This window comes from Glycine max, chromosome 15, assembly GCF_000004515.6.
Source record: "Glycine max cultivar Williams 82 chromosome 15, Glycine_max_v4.0, whole genome shotgun sequence".
Classification (NCBI taxonomy): Eukaryota; Viridiplantae; Streptophyta; class Magnoliopsida; order Fabales; family Fabaceae; genus Glycine; species Glycine max.
Window position 1 is genome coordinate 53,160,756 of NC_038251.2, and position 19,163 is coordinate 53,179,918.

Sequence of the window (19,163 nt, forward strand, 5' to 3'; positions counted from 1 at the left end):
AACAAACTCTAAGACATATCCCATAAAGATATGTACAGTTTAAAATTAATACTATTATTGCAAACAACCGACAAAAAGACTAAATAATTTAAACTAATAAACGCTTTAAAGGATGAAAGTGAAATCTTTAAACTTTAGGAACCAAAAGCTATATTTTAGCCAAATTGATTTGTAGTAAAATATTTGATTTGTTGCGCTTTCAATTTAATTGAGCAAACATGTGCAATTAATTGCGGTTCAATTTAATTGAACAAAAAATTTACATTACATGCGCAATTAATTGTGGTTCAGCATATTTCTATCCTTTTTAAAAATTTTATTTTCGCGTAACAAAAGAATTACTTTTCTAAACAAAATGTTCCTAATTAAATATGCACTAAATTAAGCATTCCTAATTAACTAACGCAGAAACCAGAAAGTCATAAAATTACTGCAAATGATGGATCCCTCAATACCCCATGCTTCTTCGTGAATTTCAACCGAGTGTTTTTTATATCAGGTAAAAGGTTTGCAATAAGGTGTATCCTATTGCAAATAATTAATATCAAAGAACTTCTCAGCAGAAGTCTTGATATGCATGTTAGTCTCCACCTTTTGAAGTTGAGAGTATGTCATGTTTATGTCTGTCTTACTACTAAAAAGTAAGAAGGTATAGAAAAATGTATTGTGCACATTACAACTTTATATGTATCTTTTTTGAGAAAAAAAGGTAACAACACAGATTCAAAGGTATACTTTGTTGAGAAAATTGAAGGGTATATCTAATATCTAATGATATACAAATAGTTGCATTTTATACATGAAAAAGCATTGTTGATGCAGCATTGCCTTAATAATTAATAAAATTTAAATATGTTTTAGGTCCTCATAAAATTGGAAATATAATTTTTTGTCCGTGTAAAATTTTTAGTATGAATAAAAAAAATAAGTATATTTTTTGCCCAACTCAAAATTGAAAAAACATCACTTACATCGGTTTTATATATAATTAATGTAAAAAATCATAATCGTAAGTTTGGATAAAATCAAATTTTAATCCATGTAAAAAATGACATATTTTAATTTTACAAAAAATGAAAAATAAACTAAAAATTTTGTAAGAAAAAAATATTTTTAATTTTACAAAGATGAAAAATATATATTTAATCAATTAATATTTATTAGAAGAATGCATTATCAAATGACACAATTATGACAACAATACCTTAAGCATCAATGCATATTCTTTCCTAAAGGAATGTGTGCTTAGAGATGTAGACAGAAAGACCACTAGCAAAGGCATCTTCTTTCCTATCCATGCATATTCAGGAAAGGATAAACATGATGGCCATAATATGACTCGATGAGCTCCAGTAGCATATAAAATATCTAAAATTATCTGAAAATGGCATAAAAAAGGTGTGGCTGATGCAAAAGTGCATAATATTGAGTGACTTTTGTCTTGATATTGTAAGTACTAATCATCTTAATTCCTAATGTTACGATAATTTTATGTTAGATTGTTAGTCCTTGAGTTTTAGAAAACGTTAGTTTTTCCTAAAAAATTGTATGTCTTTCCCAAACCCACACTAACTAATCCGAATGATGTCGTACAAATGTAGAGACTATAATTAAGTCAAATTAGATAACATACGATAAACCATCATCAAAATGTTAAGCACTAAATTTTATATGTAAACAATTGCTTTAATCATGGACACTGTCAACCTTTAATTCTAGATCATATAGGAAAAACAAAAATGAGTTATAATTAAAAACAAAAAGTGTAATTTGGTTTGACTTCTAATTAACTTGGTTCCAACTAATGAACTAAGCAACAAATTAAGTTAAAAAAATTTAAATTAAAGAAAAATAAGTTAACACTGCAAAAATATTCTTTGCGCGTACTATATCAAGGGGGTGAAATATCAAAGAGATTTATACCAATGGGTCTAACAAATCATATAAGTGAACCTGATATCACACTCTAACTCAAAACTGTAAGACTTAAGTTTATGAGTTTTTTCTTCACTTATATGTTGCTCAACGTTTTTATTTTTACCCAATGTGAAACTTCACCTCACACTTGTACTCCAACAATCTCCTTTTCAAGTGTGAGTCTGTTTCACATGGTAACCTTCCCTTTGAGCGAAAACCATTTTCAATCCACGAGTATACAATGATCATCCTTAGAGCTTAATCGTGGCTGCCTGACCCACTTGGTCATTGCTGCCAATATGCTTTAGTATCTTGCACCATTGCACTCTCCACCATTCCTCGGGATAGGCAGTCTAGCTTACATGTATAGACTCACATGCCAAAAAGACTTTCGATGTAAGGGATTCTCACTTCCATTGATCCACCGCCAATCCATCTTACTCTTCCAAGCCGGTCAGTAAGTCGAATCATCAGCTTTGATACTAATTAATTGTTGTGTAATCGAGGGGGTGAAACACCAAGGAGATTTACACCAATGGGCCATCGAGCAAACCACATAAGTGAACCTAACATCACACTTTAACTCAAAACCTTAAGGCTCAGGTTTATAAGTCTGTCTATCACTTATATGTTTATTAGCTTTCCCATTTCTACCCAATGTAGGACTTCACATCACACTTGTACTGCAACAGACTAGGAATGATGCTTTATGTTGTAGGATATTTTGTGTTCGTTCGTACAACTTGGACCCATTCTCATCTGTCTATTATTGAGGTAGAGGCCTTAGGGATGCATCAACCCAATGCCATGGCTCTTGTTGTTGGAAGTTGAGAGGGCTTTATTTAACATAGATTACAAACATGATTAATCGTGAGTTAGAGCAAGCACCATAAGGGATTGTTTGTAAATTTTAAGTAAGCCTACTACAAGAGCAATGACTAAGAGATTCAAGGAAGTATTAAATGGACTTGTTCAAGACATTTGGGCCAAACAAGCACCATAAAGGATCCTTTGCAAATTTTAAGTAAAGCCTACTATTGAAGGCTTAATCACATTTTTACACTTTTGGAGTAAAGATAGAGTTGTAGAAAGAGTTTTAGGTCAAAACCATTATGTAACACCCCTAGTTACTACACTATACATTTAAAAAACATTATTATCAAAGATCTTTTAAAATGATAAGCCATATTAAGATAGTACTCATTATACGTAAAATAAGGTGTCCATCAACATCATATATTTCAATAAGAAACAATTTAACTTATAACATACTTGATTTCCATTAAACCAATACAAAATAATAAAAGCTCATTTGTACATTCTCAATTATGTCTTGTTATGAAACTACACTATACAATTATAACACATCTTTACATTCCTGAAATTAGATATTGAATGCATCCGAGTTATACAAAAGAATGATAACATAAGATTAAAACCTAATATACCCTTTATTGTATAAGAAAAGACTAAGACTTAGAGCAATGATTCAAAGAAAACTCACATTTTATATACCCACTTCAATACTCTTGAGGCATCATTAGTGGATCATTCTTCTTCTCAAACAAGTACAACCACCTCTTTAGTTCTCATTGTAACTTTCACATCCAATCTTCGTTGTTGACATCGAGTCCTTCATCATTATCTGAAAAACAAAGGATGTATGAAGTGAGTCACCCATCTCTTCTAAAACCACAAGCAAACGACCTTACGGTCACAAATATATATACTAATCACCACAAGATGGTCCTCTTACGGTTTCACTTGCAATCCTATTCATGTTTCTAATAGATTCTTTACTTATCATATCATAGGTCCGTTGCCACTGGAGCTTCTAGAACTCAGTGGTCTTACACAATTTAAGTTGGATGACTTTGGGAGTACACCCTCACCACCATACAATGACAGGCTTTCACCAACCGGTTATATCTCACATTTGTCGGAGTTGCCAAGTTGACACTGTAGAAATGTGATCACAAACTCAACGTCAATTAAAGTTGAATTTCACTAAAACTTGTCACATGGAATAATGTACATACAATTCAAAATTTTCTAAATCACTTAAATTATTATTGTGATTAATTTTAATAGCAATTATCTTTCACAGAACACCCAAACATAAAACTTACTATAGTTCGAGTTATAAATTTTTAGGGTGTTACACATTCAAATTAAGGAGCTTGAGCTATCTACTATACATATTAGTTGTATTTATGCTCAATTATAGTTAGATGATGTATTTAGACGTATGTTAGATTTTAATAAGTTTATTTTCATTAACTTTAGTTTAATAAGAGTCTTTTCATTTACCTTGGGGATAATAAATGTATCAAGTTGTCACATATTAAAAAGTTGATTAATGTGGTTAAATAAGGTCTTTTCATTTTCTTTGTCAATGTGTTGTTACACTATACATAACTCATTGTATCCATAACCAAGTTGAAGTTGAATAAAAACTAGTATTCTAAAAATTCAATAAGTGAGATTTTTCTCTTTTATTCTTTTTAGAAATTTTTGGACTTAGCAATGATTGATTTGTAACACTCCTAGTTACTATTATATTTTTCTTATTTTATTTTTAAAATTATGAAATTAATTAAATTCAAATTATTAACAATCTTTCTAAAATCATTAATACATTTTTCTTTTGCTTAAAACGTCATATCTTGAAACTCAGAATGAAGCTCATCACTAACGCATTCCTTGTTCATTTTAAAATGTCCATTAATGAAATATTGTTCTTAGTGAAATGACTCATCATACAAATTTTTTTTAATGAAAACTATAGTAGCATCTTCTTCTGAAAGTAACAATTACACTAAATTTTACTTATATGTGTTTACTGAATTTGTGAGTATTTTGTGTGTATCTTTATATATATAAAAGTAAGTAGATTTGGGGTATTTTTGTCATTTTTATTTTCTCACTCAATTGCATGGCAAATTAGTAAATTAATGTTTGTCTTCTTTTGTCATAAATTAATATTAATATTTTTTTATAATAAATTCTAATAAATATCTTTTCTTTGTAAACCTTCTAATTAATAATCTAAAATAATTAACATAATAATTATTATTAAAAACTAATTATTAGAAAGTTAAATGTCAATCACAACTAGAATTTTGAGGGAATAAATCTCATTCAATCATTGATGTTGATACTTGATGGAGACATTAGATTATAAGACACTAAATATAATTTGGTCATCTCTCTGCCCACAAAAGAACACATCATTTTGTTCAAGTTTACAAAATTATTTTTCATCTTTACGATTGGAAGAACTGAGAAGGGAGAGAAACCAATTTACTATAATCAATTGTTGTTGTGTTCAAGATTGAAGACAATGACTTCTTCATGGAATCCAAGTATGTGAGAATTATAACTTTTAAGGTACTTATGTTAATGAATACTTTTGCAAAAAGTTTTATATAATCATTTAAGTTTTACATGTGGTACAAGAGCTAACTTGTGAAATTTGTGATTTTCCATCAAGTGAATATCAAGTGAATGATAGATTCGAAGATCAAGTCAAAACTCAAAAGGTCCAAATATTTTTACATTGGATGATGTTATGATATTTTTTCCATCTGCTCTAATTGGTAATTTATTGTTTGTTGATGAAGATAGTGAAAGATCTAGGACCCAAAGTTAGGGGAACAATCAATTTAAGAAATAAAAATTAATAATTCTTATTATGAAAGAGTGAAAAATTAGGGACTTAGAGGGTTCAAATATACAAAATTAGAGGTGACACAATATATATTCACTATATTTATATGTAATTTTCAAAAAAATGAGGAGGTGTGAATGCTCCCCTTGAATGCGTTTAACTTCCTAAACACTTTTATCAATCATTATAAATAAATTATTACTTTTTTAATTACTTATTTCTTTTTATTATTTGGAAATGAATATAATTTTCTACTACACATTTCAAAATTTGAAAGCAAATAAATATAAAAAGTATTAAATGGTGTACTTAAATTTAATCATGACAAAATTACCATTATTTACTTAATGTAATATTTAATATTCACAAAATTTAAAAGATGGTTTAATTTCAAATTATAATAAACAAGTAATTTATAAATTAAAAGTCTCTTCATCTTTTTTATATTTTAATTTAAATTTTAAATGACATAATTTTTTATTAGATAGTTTTTCTCTAATTTTCTTAAATGTATGAATACTGAAAAATAAGACAAATCATTTTTTTAATTTTAAATGATATCATTTTTCTATTTATTAAATCACATCGATATCATCCCTTAAAAATATCATTTAGTCTATTTTTTTATACTGGAACTAACCTAATCATTTTACTATACGTAAAAATATAAAATATTACCTAATCACATATATTTGAATATAAATTAAATGGTTAAATTCTCTTAAGTATTATTTAATCAAACGTTACTAAGCCTTAACTATAAATTTAATGCTATAGTTTAAATAAATTCACACAAATAAGCAAATATCTTAGGAAAAACATCTATTATTAATACAAATAATATTAATATTCTATAGTCAAATGATTGAGCATAAGTTGATAAGTTGTTAATATGTTAAAGTTAAGATTGAATAATTTGGATAATATCCGAATTTAATCTTTGACAAAAATAATTATTGGTCAGATTTTATTTATTTCATGGTTGAGTTTGAGATTAGTAAAAGTCATTTTCATGAACGAAAAGATTAAGACAAAAAACTATTGATATTTTGTCGATCAATTTTCTCCTATAATTAATATCATTAATTAGTGAAAGATAATTTTTAAATAAAATATAATGTTTTAGAAATATGAATAATAGATTTCAAAATAAATAAATAAATTAATTATTTTGAAAATAATTGAATAGTAAATAAATGATTAAATTGTCTTAAATTACATACAATTGACTTACGTTAGATATAATTAATATATGAATTAATTGCTACTAATTTAAATATTAACGTGTGTGCATATGCATAAAATAATAAAATAATATGTAATATCCAATTAATAATTAATTTATTGATTCAAAAAATTTGAAAAAAAAATACATGCAATGTTTTCCAATATTCATCTTATATAAATAGACAACTACAAACATATTCAAAGTATCTCTTTAATTCTTCAGTCAAGTTTATTTGAAGGTAAAAGTTTTAAGTAACTTGCGTAGAAATTTATTATGTTCTCTTTTATAAGCAAAAAAAAAGTTTAAATTTTTTTTCTCAAATAAAATAAAAATTCAACTACTTTTATCTTATTTAATAAGACTATATTTAAAATACCTTCACATTTATGAGATTTTGTGCTTAACATCAAGTTCCAATGGATAATTTTTTAAAAAAGTTTATTTTTTAATTAAAAATCACACAATTTAACGAAGTTAACTAATTTTCATGTTAAATTAATTTTTTCTTATAAAAGACATCGGAGGGAGTATGTTAAGACTACCTTCTATTATGAAAATCATATTGCTTTTGAAAGTTATGTTTCATAATTTTGATAATATTTCATTTTATATATTATTGTGTTCCAGCATAATCACTCCAAACACTTCCTTCATTGACACATTGTTTCAAAAAAATTGAATGGAGACTGAGAATTAAAATTATCCGACTATGGAAGCAGACCGAATTGATACGGTTCAATGAAAAAGATATTAATCTTTATTTCTATTACCGAATTGATACGGTTCAATGAAAAGGTTATTAATCTTTATTTCTATTACTTGATATTTGTCTCAATTTATTGGAAAAAAACTTAAATTTTCGGATAACTTATTATGTAACTAAGAAAATCTGATGTTTCTATTTAACAATAATAATTTTTTATATTCAAACTGTCTGAAAGAATTAAGCAACTATCAATAAAAATATTATTGATACGTTTGAAAAAATCATTAAAGAAGATTCTACCTACCTAATTAAGAATATGATGGTTGTTGATATATATAAGAAATTCAAGCCACAACAAACACACAAGTTCAGGTTGACTTTCTTGAAATTCACAAAGTGTACTAAGTTTCAAATGGAAAGTATACCGAAAGTATACTTTGATTTGTTACCATTTCCAAAGATATTGGTCAGAGAATATTTTGCTTTTTTTTATTCAATTAGTATAATGGCACCAAAAGAGATATATAAAAGTTTGGGAAATTACATTTTCTTTTTTTTATCAAAGAGAGGTAGCAGGGCCGATTGTGCTCCTTGGGATGAATTTGCTGTTGACATTGATTTCCATTTTTTTAAGAACATTTCAAACAATCCAATTGTAATTATACTACAATTTGTGTAACCTTCAATATTTATCACTATTTTATTTTTTAGTTTGTGTAAATTTCAACCTTGTGGTTTTAAATTGATAGGAAGATGCATCAACATTAATAATTATTTTGTTAACAATAACTCATGTTATCTTTTATTAAATTGAATTATTTTTTATTGTTTTACTTAATGTATGTCAAAACAAATAATTGAATAAAAAAACTTCATAATTTCTTTTAATTAAACAATTATATTATTTGATAAAAAATTATCATAAAATTACACCAACTATCTGCTATCCCGTGTATCACACGGTCAAAAACTAGTTGGAATAATGAATTAGAAGAGAATCCAATCTAAAATAGAATTTTTTTTGGTACAGATAGATTATTCAATTTAATTGAAAGAGTTTTATGATTAAATATTATATTAAGTCTTTTGTTCTATTTTACCATACTCCTAACATTAATTGTCATCCTTTAAGAATTGACGTTTTTTGTACTCGTTTCTTCTACAGCATAACTTAAGTATATTTGGTATTGCACCTTAATTCAATTAATAGACAGTCTTTTTGTAGTCTAATTCTCAATTAAAACATCAATAGTTAAAACTTAAAAGATAAGATGAGAGTCCAAATGTGCTTCACGGTGATATCTTAGAGGTTTTTAAACCAAATGTGCTTCACGATTAATTAGCCAAGTTTGCGTGTATAGCTAAAGATATGCATATATTGTTTAGAGGATTACCATCACCAAATAGCCGATGCTATTCTTTTGGATGTATAGAACCTTTTTTATCTGAATAAAGATCCAAATTCTTACCTAAAAAAAACAAAAACAAAAACAAATAAAAAACATCATATAAGAGTCTAGCCTAAAAGATTTGTTTATTAAGTCTGAGAGCTTCTTTACTTAAGTATCACATTAAGTCATTACAACATCTTACATAACAAATGTGTTGACCCATGAAAAAAGTTATGTTGTAGAAAATATTAGGTCAACACATCTACTATGTAGGATATTCTTTCTGAGAGGTTTATTGAAGAAGAGGTGGTTAAAGCTTTATCCCAGATGCATCCCATGAAGGCTTCAGGACCCGACGGTACACCAACTTTGTTCTACAAACATTTCTGGGATACTATAGAAACAAATGTGTTGGATCAAGTGTTGCATATTCTTAACGATGGAGGTGATCCCACAGGTATCAACAAAACCCATATTGTGTTGATCCCGAAATTTGAAAACCTTCTTATGCCAATGATTTTAGGCCTATTAGTTTGTGCAGTGTGATTTTCAAATTAGTAACAAAAACAATTGCAAATAGGTTTAGAAAGATTATGTCTGATATTGTTGGTGAGTGTTAAAGTGGTTTTGTTCCTAACATATTAATTACTCTTAATGCTCTAATTGCTTTTGAGTATTTCAATTATTTGAAGAATAAGGATAAGGGCAAAAATGATGCATAAATTAGATATGTCAGAAGCTTATGATAGAGTGGAACGAGTGTTTCTCCAACAAGTTCTTGTAGCTATGAGTTTTCCTGATCCTTGGATAACACTGGTCATGAAATGTGTGAATTCTATATCCTTTTCAGTGTTAGTAGATGCCCTTTCCTTTTGGAGTAACTTGCAAATTAGACTTGAAACTCTTGTAGAGTCCCAACAAGTCACCCTCAATGACCTTCAATGTCATTTTGTTATTTTCCTTGTCTATGCCTTCAACCACCTCCTTAGCGACACAAACTTTTCCCTCAATTATTTGTCCCAAACTATAAAACATGGATTTATTTTAGATCATAGAAGTCATTAAAATTGTCCAACACTAATTTACCTCATCATTGATAACTGCTAAGTATAGGTATATTTTGGGATTAAATTATATAGGAATTAGTAATTTTTCTCTCTTATTTCTTTCTTTTTGTGTAAATAATTGGAATTTTATCATCATTTAAGTTTTTGTGCAGAAAATATTAAAAGTTGATGAATTTATGATGCTTGGTGAATAATTGGCACATAAAAAACAAAGTAAAGCCCAAGAAACAAATTGAAGATCTGAAGCTGCTTGCTTAGTGCATCTTAAGCGCTCAGCGCGATGCACAAACTTAGTGGGCAACGCACGCTTAGCATCAGGAAGATAATTTTGGAAAGTGAAAGCCGCTTAGTGTGAGACACGTGCTAAGCATGAGTACCGTCATACTCGCTAAGCGTGGCAAGTGCGCTTAGCGCGAAGATTGCGTGAAAACTAAGTTGATCTGCACCTATAAAAGAAGGAGAGAGAAGAAGGAAAAAACACACATAAATTTTAAGAGAATATAATTCTTTATAGAAGACAAAAACTAGAAGAAAGAGAAGCAATCATTAGGAACAATTCCTTCCCTCCATTCCTTTTCTTATCTATTCCCTTTTTTATTCATAACTCTCTTTCAATTGTAAAACCTCCCATGACAATGAAAGACTAAATTCCCTTTGTTGGGAACTTGACAACCAACTACTTTTGATGTAATTTTCTTCTTATTTATTTAATATTATTACCTTTTGCATTATCCTTTCTTGTTCTTAATGTTATTGTTTATGCCTTGATCACTCATTTGCATGATAAGTTTTAAGAGTAGTATTGGGTAACGTTATTTTCTAATAGAACTGGAAAATGATATCTAAATAAAGTCATCACTAGGGATAGATTGATTTTGTTTAGCCTGTTATACATCGTTATTCTTAATGTAATTTATTGTTTTATTTCTGCAAAAGAATTTGGAGAGAGAAAATAAATAAATTAGGCCCTTTCAATCAAGAGATCTTGGTTAGAGTATATAAGTAGATGCAAGTGTAAATTAAACCCCTAACATTCTCATCTCCTAAATTAACTTTTGCAATATTATTGGCTTCTCTTATCTTTTCTATTTTAATTAATTAATTTCCTTTTATGTTTGTTTTTCTTTCTAGTTTATTTTAATTTAGTTTATGCCAATTTATTTTAGTGTTTTCTTCACAACCTTTTAAATCAATTTAATTATTGTTTGAAAAATTATATATTCACTTACCTAAGTACAAACAAAGTCTCTATGAATTTTACACTTAAGCTTCCATTTTAATTTTACTATTTGTGACAATGTGATGCACTTAGAAATAGTTCAACAATCATCACTTTAAAGTAAGGATGAAATAACCATTTTTTTATATTCTAGGACAATAATTCGATTTATAAAGGCTATGAAAATTAATATGCAGTGAATTGTTTTGCTTATTGCGGTTTCTATTTTGATTTGAACACAAAATTCACATTACATATTCACTTAATTGTGGTTCAACTTATTCTCTCCCACTTTTTTATAAAACTTAAAAAAACAACTCTTTCCCTTAAATAATGTTCTCTAACATGCAATAAAGCATTCCAAAAATCAATCCTAATTAAGTAACACAAGCCATAAAAATATAAAATTAATGAAATTGATTTCAAATAACAATCAATTTAACAATATTTTTTTATGAAAAAAATAAAAAAATTATTAAGTAATTCGAGACCACCATGTGATTTTTAGTTCCCATCAATCCATACATAATGCATAATAAAGTGTTATTTTATTTTTCATAATTTTAAAAACTTAAATACTTTTGTGTCATGTAAATAACTACATATTAGTTGAGATCATGAACAAATAGTAGTCCATGATGAGTTGATAATACAGTTTATAAAAAAGGACAAGGGATACCGGTTAATACTAGGCTAAGATTAAGTATATATGTATCATGGTCATAAAAAAAATCTATACTTCTTTTAAAAGTTGAAAAACGTATTATGTGTACATGAAAATCAAGAAGAATCTTGCGGTTTGTTAATTAATGTAATATTTTGAAGTCAAAGTTTCCATACCATACCATGTAAATAATTCCAGGAGACGATAGATCCCTCGGGGCCCAATTCACTTTTATGAACTTCAACAAACTGAATATTTTCAGGTGAAATGCTCGCAACAGTGTGTGGCTTATTGCAAAAAACATCGTAGAACTGCCCAGCAGAAGCCATATGCAGGCTAGTTTCCACCTTTTGGAGTTGAGAGTATGCCATGTTTGCTCCACTCTTAAGAAGGTATAGAAAAAATGGGGACGGTTCACAATTATAGATATATGTACATCACCAATATTAAATAACTTTTAATATATATATATATATATATATATATATATATATATATATATATATATAGAGTCGATCTTGGCATTTTGAGGGTATAGGGCTAAACAATAAATAGGAGTCCTTTATAAACAAGTGTTATAAAGTTTAAAAATGTTTTTAGCCTTAAATCTAGTCTACTGTTACTTTTGGTTTCCAAAATTTAAATTTCTTTTTTTAGTCTCTATTTTTTTTAAATGTTTTTCTTAGATGCTCCTATCATATAGGTTTTAAATATAATTTTGATCCCTCTATTTTGTAATAAATATATTTGATTCCCTATTTTAGAAAATTGTAAATTTGGACATATCTCAATTTTACCTATATTTATTTATTTAATTTCTTAAATTTTAATTAATTAAATCATTTCTTGGTGGTAACTTAAATGAATACGTTAGATCTAAGATTTAATTGGACCAAGATAAAAAATAAAACATAGGCTTTAAATATGAGAATAAAATGCCTCTCTTTTAAAATGAACCAAAATTTCATATTAAGCATAATAGGTATACCAATAAAACTAAAAAATGTTGTATTAAAAAGTAGATATATGATTTCATTAAAATGATAAATTTTATTAATGTGAAATATTTTCTCTACTAAAAAATACATATAAATACAAAATATTACATGTTTAATTTTTTTGAAGAAAATTAAAATTTTGTTAACTTAGATGTTCGGATAAGTTGAAATAAATAATTGAAAAGCTTTTTATAAAGTCAATAAGTTTAAGTTATTGTTAAAAGAATTAAAAACTTTTTTTTCTTCTCACATTAATTTTATTTTTGGCTCCTTTTAATCATAGGGCCGGTGCAATAATCCCTCTAGATAACCCTCAAGGCCTATATATATTTGTGAAAAATAAAGGCAACAACCCAAATAGGAAGATATATCTAATGATACACAAATATGTACATTTTATAGGTGAGAAAGCATTAATTGCTGATGCAGCTAGCATTACCTTAATTATAATAATTAGGATAATGAATTATCAAATAAGATTGTTATGGCAAGATGTCAGCTTCATTTTGAAATATTTTATTGGTTAGTTGTCAAGGAATATATGTGCCCAGAAATGTCTCACCATAGCCACCATTAGCGGAATCATCTCCTTTTCTATCCAGATTCCGGCAAGGATAAAGATGCTACCAATAATATGGCTATACGGGTTCACGTTGCAGAAAAGGGATAACCATGATCTAGAATTCTACCACAAAATGGCAAAAAAGTGTTGCCCATGCTCAAGTGCACAGTCAATCTTGATATTGTAGGTGCTAATTATTTTAATTTTTAATGTAATTAGATATATTTTTTATCCTTGATAAATTAATAAAAATAATTATTTTAATAAAAATAATATTTGCGCTGAATCTTTAATAAAATAAAATTTTACTTTTAGTTATTATTATATTATTATTTATTTTAATTATTTAGTATATCTATTTTTGTCTCTAAAATATGTAAATCATTTGTTATTAATCTTTATCAAATAATATTTTTAAAAATACTCACATAAAATAAACAAAATATTGTTCCAACTTAAATGGAAAAAATATATAAATACTTCTTCCACCTCTAATTATAAGACATAATTAATTAATTTGTTTATTAAGAAAATTAGTTATTAACATTAAATTTATCTATATTTATAATATTTTTCTAAATTTATCCTTAGCTTTATTAAAAACCTACTCCTCTTCTCTAATCTCATGAGAGAGAGAAAAATATAATTCATAATATTTTAGATAAAAATGATTAATGTACATGAGAGATGAATGAAGTCTTATAATAAATGACAAAAAAAAGTTATTGATTATGTCTTATAAATAGGAATCAAGAGAGTATATTAGAAGGACTAAAAAAAATTAATAAGGACTAAAAATAAATATTTTATTTTATTAGGGACTTAATGTATTTTTTTATTAAAAATCAAAAATAAAATTTACTAATTTATTAGAGATAAAAATATATTTAACTTTTTTTTTCTCTTTTGAAAAACCATTAGTTATTAATTTATTAGTTTTTACTTGTGGAAAGGAAAGAGATTTAAATTAAGTTTCTCCTAAAACTTTATTCTTCTTTTCACCAAATCAATCTTATATCTACCTATTTAATCCTTCTAAATTAAATTAATGTTACTAAAACTTTATTTTAGTCCTTTAGCGTATAAGACATCAGTTTCTCCTAAAAAATTTGTAGAGACTTAAATTAAGTTTTAGCAAGTTAGATTAAAAAGACCATCGTTAAAAATGTTAAAGGACTAAAATTGAAGGTTAGAATAATAAATTTTTATTTTGTCTGGTCCATAAGTTTGTTTAAATTATATATTTTATTTATATTTTATTTATTATTTATTTAAAAATATGTATATAAATAATAATAATTTAAAAATATTTAGTATCATATAATATATAATTATATTTAATTAAAGAAGATAATTAATTATATTTTTAATTGGAGATGTTGTCTTAAAAAAAGTATAAAAACCTGTTGAAATTTATTATCATTTGTTCTTTCAGCTAGTAATAATAATAATGTAATACCTATATGAAATGTATAAATTAAAAAATATGATAAATATATATTTATAATTATTTAAATTTTGTGGGATTATAATTAGTAATTTTTAAATTCTTTTATTATGAAAATTTAAATTTATTTTAAAATGATTTTTTTAATCATTTTGAAGATATAGTAGCTAGTTTTAATCTCATTATGGCTTCAATTCAACACTCTCTATTATTATTATTATTATTTCATTACTTGCTATTTTAAATTCATTAATCTATATAATTTCATCAAAAAAATATATTTATCATTACTTGCTTAAGACATGATTTATGACACCTGTGTATTAACCGACTATTTAGTAAAGACAACAGTATATGTAGTGTATTCCACACAAAAGGTAAAGGAGATTAATTTCAAAACAAACTTTCAATCCCATAGGTTACAAGAAGACAAGTTCACACGGAAAATAAATAATGCAACGACATAAAGTACGTACGTGCCCAACTCATGCCTAATTGTAGATAATGCAATTTATTAAGAGTTTAATATAATTTATAATTGATGAAAGTAAGGGGAAATTATGCCCCATAAGATATCAATTTTTATTTTAGATAGCAATAGCATAGAGCATGAGCTTTCTATTGATATTGATTTAGTTGTTGTCCTGAGTAAGGTAAGCATTAATTTTTTTGCACAACTCAACAGTGGATTGCAATAAGGTATGAGGGTCAGGAATGTGATCTTTCTGTTTCTCATATTCCACGACACATTGCACTACGCTGCCTTTTTCCTTTGGAGTAACTTGCATTATAAACTTGAAGCTCTTATAATGTCCCAGCACGTCTCCTTCTATAACCTTGAAGCTCATTTTTTTGTTTTTCTTGTCTATGCCTTCAATCACCTCCTTAGCCACACAAACTTTTCCCTCTATTGTTGTAAGTAAGAAAGAAAAAAAAACAGCAGATACTTATTTTGGATCGTAGTAATCATTAAATTTGTCTAGCACTACTTTACCCTACTCATTTTTCTAAATACAAAATATTAATATTGAGAAAAGAAGCCAGGACAAGCTGCACTAAAATTACCCTAATCACTTTAAAGCCAAGATGAAATAAGCTATTTGGGCAACAATAGACACGAATGATAGTAAAATCATTTTTTTTGTATGTTCAAACACAATAATATGATTTAAAAAAATGGTTGAAAACTAAAATATAAAATCAACCCCTTTAATTATAGCGGTCTCTTTTTTGAAATGAGCATTTTAAAAAATTAAAACTAGAAATTCAGTTTATTGTGGTTCAATTTATTTTTCTTAAAAAAAAAACAATTCACTCCTTCTTCCCGTTAACTTCAATAAAACTTAAGAAAGAAGAAACAATTATTTTCTAAAAACAATACACCCAAACATGCACTAAGGCATTCTAAAATTCTTAATTAACTAACACATAAGCAATAAACACGTGAAATTAATTACTGAAATTTACTTCAAAGAAAAATTACTTCAGCTTTGAAAAAAAAGTAAAACTATTACCAATTAATATCCTTCATCTCTAGAGAACACTTGAATTATCAAAAGGGGCAGAGTGGGGGAATTCTAAGCTAAGAGGAAGTATATGTATCAAAGCCGTAAAATAATCTGTAGTTCTTTTAAAAGTTGAAAGTAAGAGGGTTAAATTTGTTTTTGTTTCTTTAAATTTAGGGATTTATCTTTTTTAGTTTCTCAATTTTTTTTATTTTAAATTTGTAAAAGGTTTTTTAGTCTATTTTTTTATAGTCTAGATGTATAACTAGTGACAATTTTTTATCATGAAAGTGATGAAAAAATATTTTATAAATTTATTAAGGATTAAAAAAGATTAATTTCTAAATTTTAGAGACTAAAAATATATTTAAATCAAAGTTATAATATGAAAAGAGAAGTGCTAATAATAAGTTTTTTAACATACTTGATTTAACACACTCTATTATATCATTAAAAATTATTAAAAAAATATAAGTAAAATTTATTAAATAAGGAGTTACTAAATTTGTAATTTGTAATTATAAATTTTAGTTAACAATAAAGAGTGTGCTTACAAAAAATAATTCAAGAGTGTTTGCTAGCGGTTCTGATTTAGTAAAGGGAAACCAAGTGGAATCTTAAGGTTTGTTGATAAAATTTTGAAGAAAAAAAAATTCCCATACCGTATAAATAATTCCAGGAGATGATAGATCCCTCGGTGCCCCATGCACCTTTCAGAATTTCAACAGACAGTGCTTTTTCAGGGAAGATTTTGGGAATTTGGTGTGTCTTGTGGCATAAAACATCATAGAACTGTTCAGCTGAAGCCTTGATACTCACGTTAGCTTCCAGCTTTTGAAGTTGAGAGTATGCCATATTTACCTAACTCCTAAGGTAATAACACACAGATTGAGAGATATATCTATTGCTACACAAATATGTGCATTTTATAGGTGCATGAAAAAGCATTGTCAATGCAGCATTACCTTAATAACTCTAATTAACAATAATTAGGAGAATGAATTATCAAATGACAGTTTTATAGCAGCTTCACCTTAAGCTTCATTTTGAAATATTTTATTGGTTAGTTGTTAAAGAATATGTGCTCGGAAATGTAACTAGAACCACCATTATTGGAAGCATCTCCTTTGTTATCCATATTCCGGCTAGGATAAAGATGCTGGCAATAAATAATATGGCTATATATGGGCACACATATCTGAAAAGAGGTAATATCTTGATATATCAAATTCTTTGAAAATAGCCAAAAAGTTCAGTTGATGTACACAAGGGCTTGATAGCTAACAATTGAAAGCTCCTAAAATTAGTTTAAAAAACTAAAATTATAAGACTTTAAAATTAGTTAAAAAATTAAAATTATAATAAGTTTAAAACTGAGTTAGAAGTATTCAATAAAATTCTCCTTTAATTTAAACTAGATGATAAATGTGAAATGAAAAAAATGGACGCGCTCCTATGAAATTTTAAACTTATTATAATTTTTGTTTTTTAAACTAATTTTAAACTCTTATAATTTTTTAGAGATCAATTAATTTAATTATATTTTTAATTTTAAGTACTGTATCTTTTCATATTGTGTATGCTAGTATTAATCTTATTTTATGTCTTAAAATATTTTCAAACAAGTATAAAATACAATAAAAGTAAAATAAACTTTAGTAGTGTTCATATTTTTATTATAATGATTAATGTAATGGTTAATATAACTTTGAAGTATATTATTAAAATTATGAAATAAATAATATAGTGTAATGGTTTAATAAACAATCTAATGTATTTTTTTAAATAATAGCAGAAATAAAGTAAACTAATCAACTATCATTATCAATATCTTAAAGTTTAACATTAAAATAATAAAATGCATATTAAAAATATTTTAATAGTTAAAATAAATAACATAATATATATATAGACCAAACAGATGACAAAAATAAAAAAAAATTATTGTTAATAAACGGAAGGAAGAAAATAACATGAAACCACCTTATCTAGCTAGAAAAGGTTAAGAAGGAAATTTAATTAGGGCAAAAAAGAAATAAAATATAAGAAGTTGGAATGCAGTGTTTTACAAAAGGCTATTAGAAGTAGCATTTCAAAAAATATTACAAACTATAAAAAATTTGTTTACCCATCACAACGAAATACATATTTTTCATTGGTTGTATGATTGATGTAAAATGTATTCACTTTTTTACATTAGTTGTTTTGTAATCAATGTAGAAGTTTCTACATCATTTATGAAACAGTCGATGTAAGAAATGCTCTTAGCAAAAAAAGACAAATAAAATCAATTTCATTCATCAGAAAGGAAGAACAACATTGTCACCAACAACAATTTCATCAAAAAGAAGAACTCAACTCTTCATATAGATTTATTCACATTAAAAAATAATTAAAAACAACAATACAATAAAAAAAATTTACAAATCAAGAGAAAACCAAAACTCGACTCCATCGTGATCTTAAATTTGTGAGGTTGACATAGGGGTTTCGTGCGATAGCAGAAAGAACAACCCCAAGGAACCTCCCCAACAAGATAGTGTATTGGGATTCTTTTAAAAGAAAAAGAAAAACTCTATGTTCTTTGAAGCTTTGCTTTAAAAGTGGACCAAGTCAGAGATGTTCAAATAGTTTTATGAAGGTTCATTAGGTTTTGATTAAAAACCTAGTCTTTTCCTAATACATTTTTATTGAAAATCCTTTTGTCATTAGAAACATTAGTGAAGAAAGGAGAAGAAACATAGAAGATCATTGTGTTGTTGCTTTGTTTTGAGGAATGCATAATCGAG

The 19,163-nt window shown here is 26.6% G+C and overlaps 1 protein-coding gene across 1 annotated transcript; it reads right to left on the reverse strand.

The window, feature by feature from the left end:
• Positions 1 to 15,459: 15,459 nt before the first annotated feature.
• LOC100500396 (uncharacterized) lies at positions 15,460 to 17,273 on the reverse strand. Its single transcript, NM_001250469.2, has 2 exons — positions 17,037 to 17,273; positions 15,460 to 15,776 (listed from the first exon to the last, which is right to left on the reverse strand). The coding sequence occupies exons 1-2, from the start codon at positions 17,227 to 17,229 to the stop codon at positions 15,502 to 15,504; spliced, it is 468 nt and encodes a 155-aa protein (NP_001237398.1). The 5' UTR covers positions 17,230 to 17,273; the 3' UTR covers positions 15,460 to 15,501.
• Between the last annotated feature and the right edge of the window lie 1,890 nt (positions 17,274 to 19,163).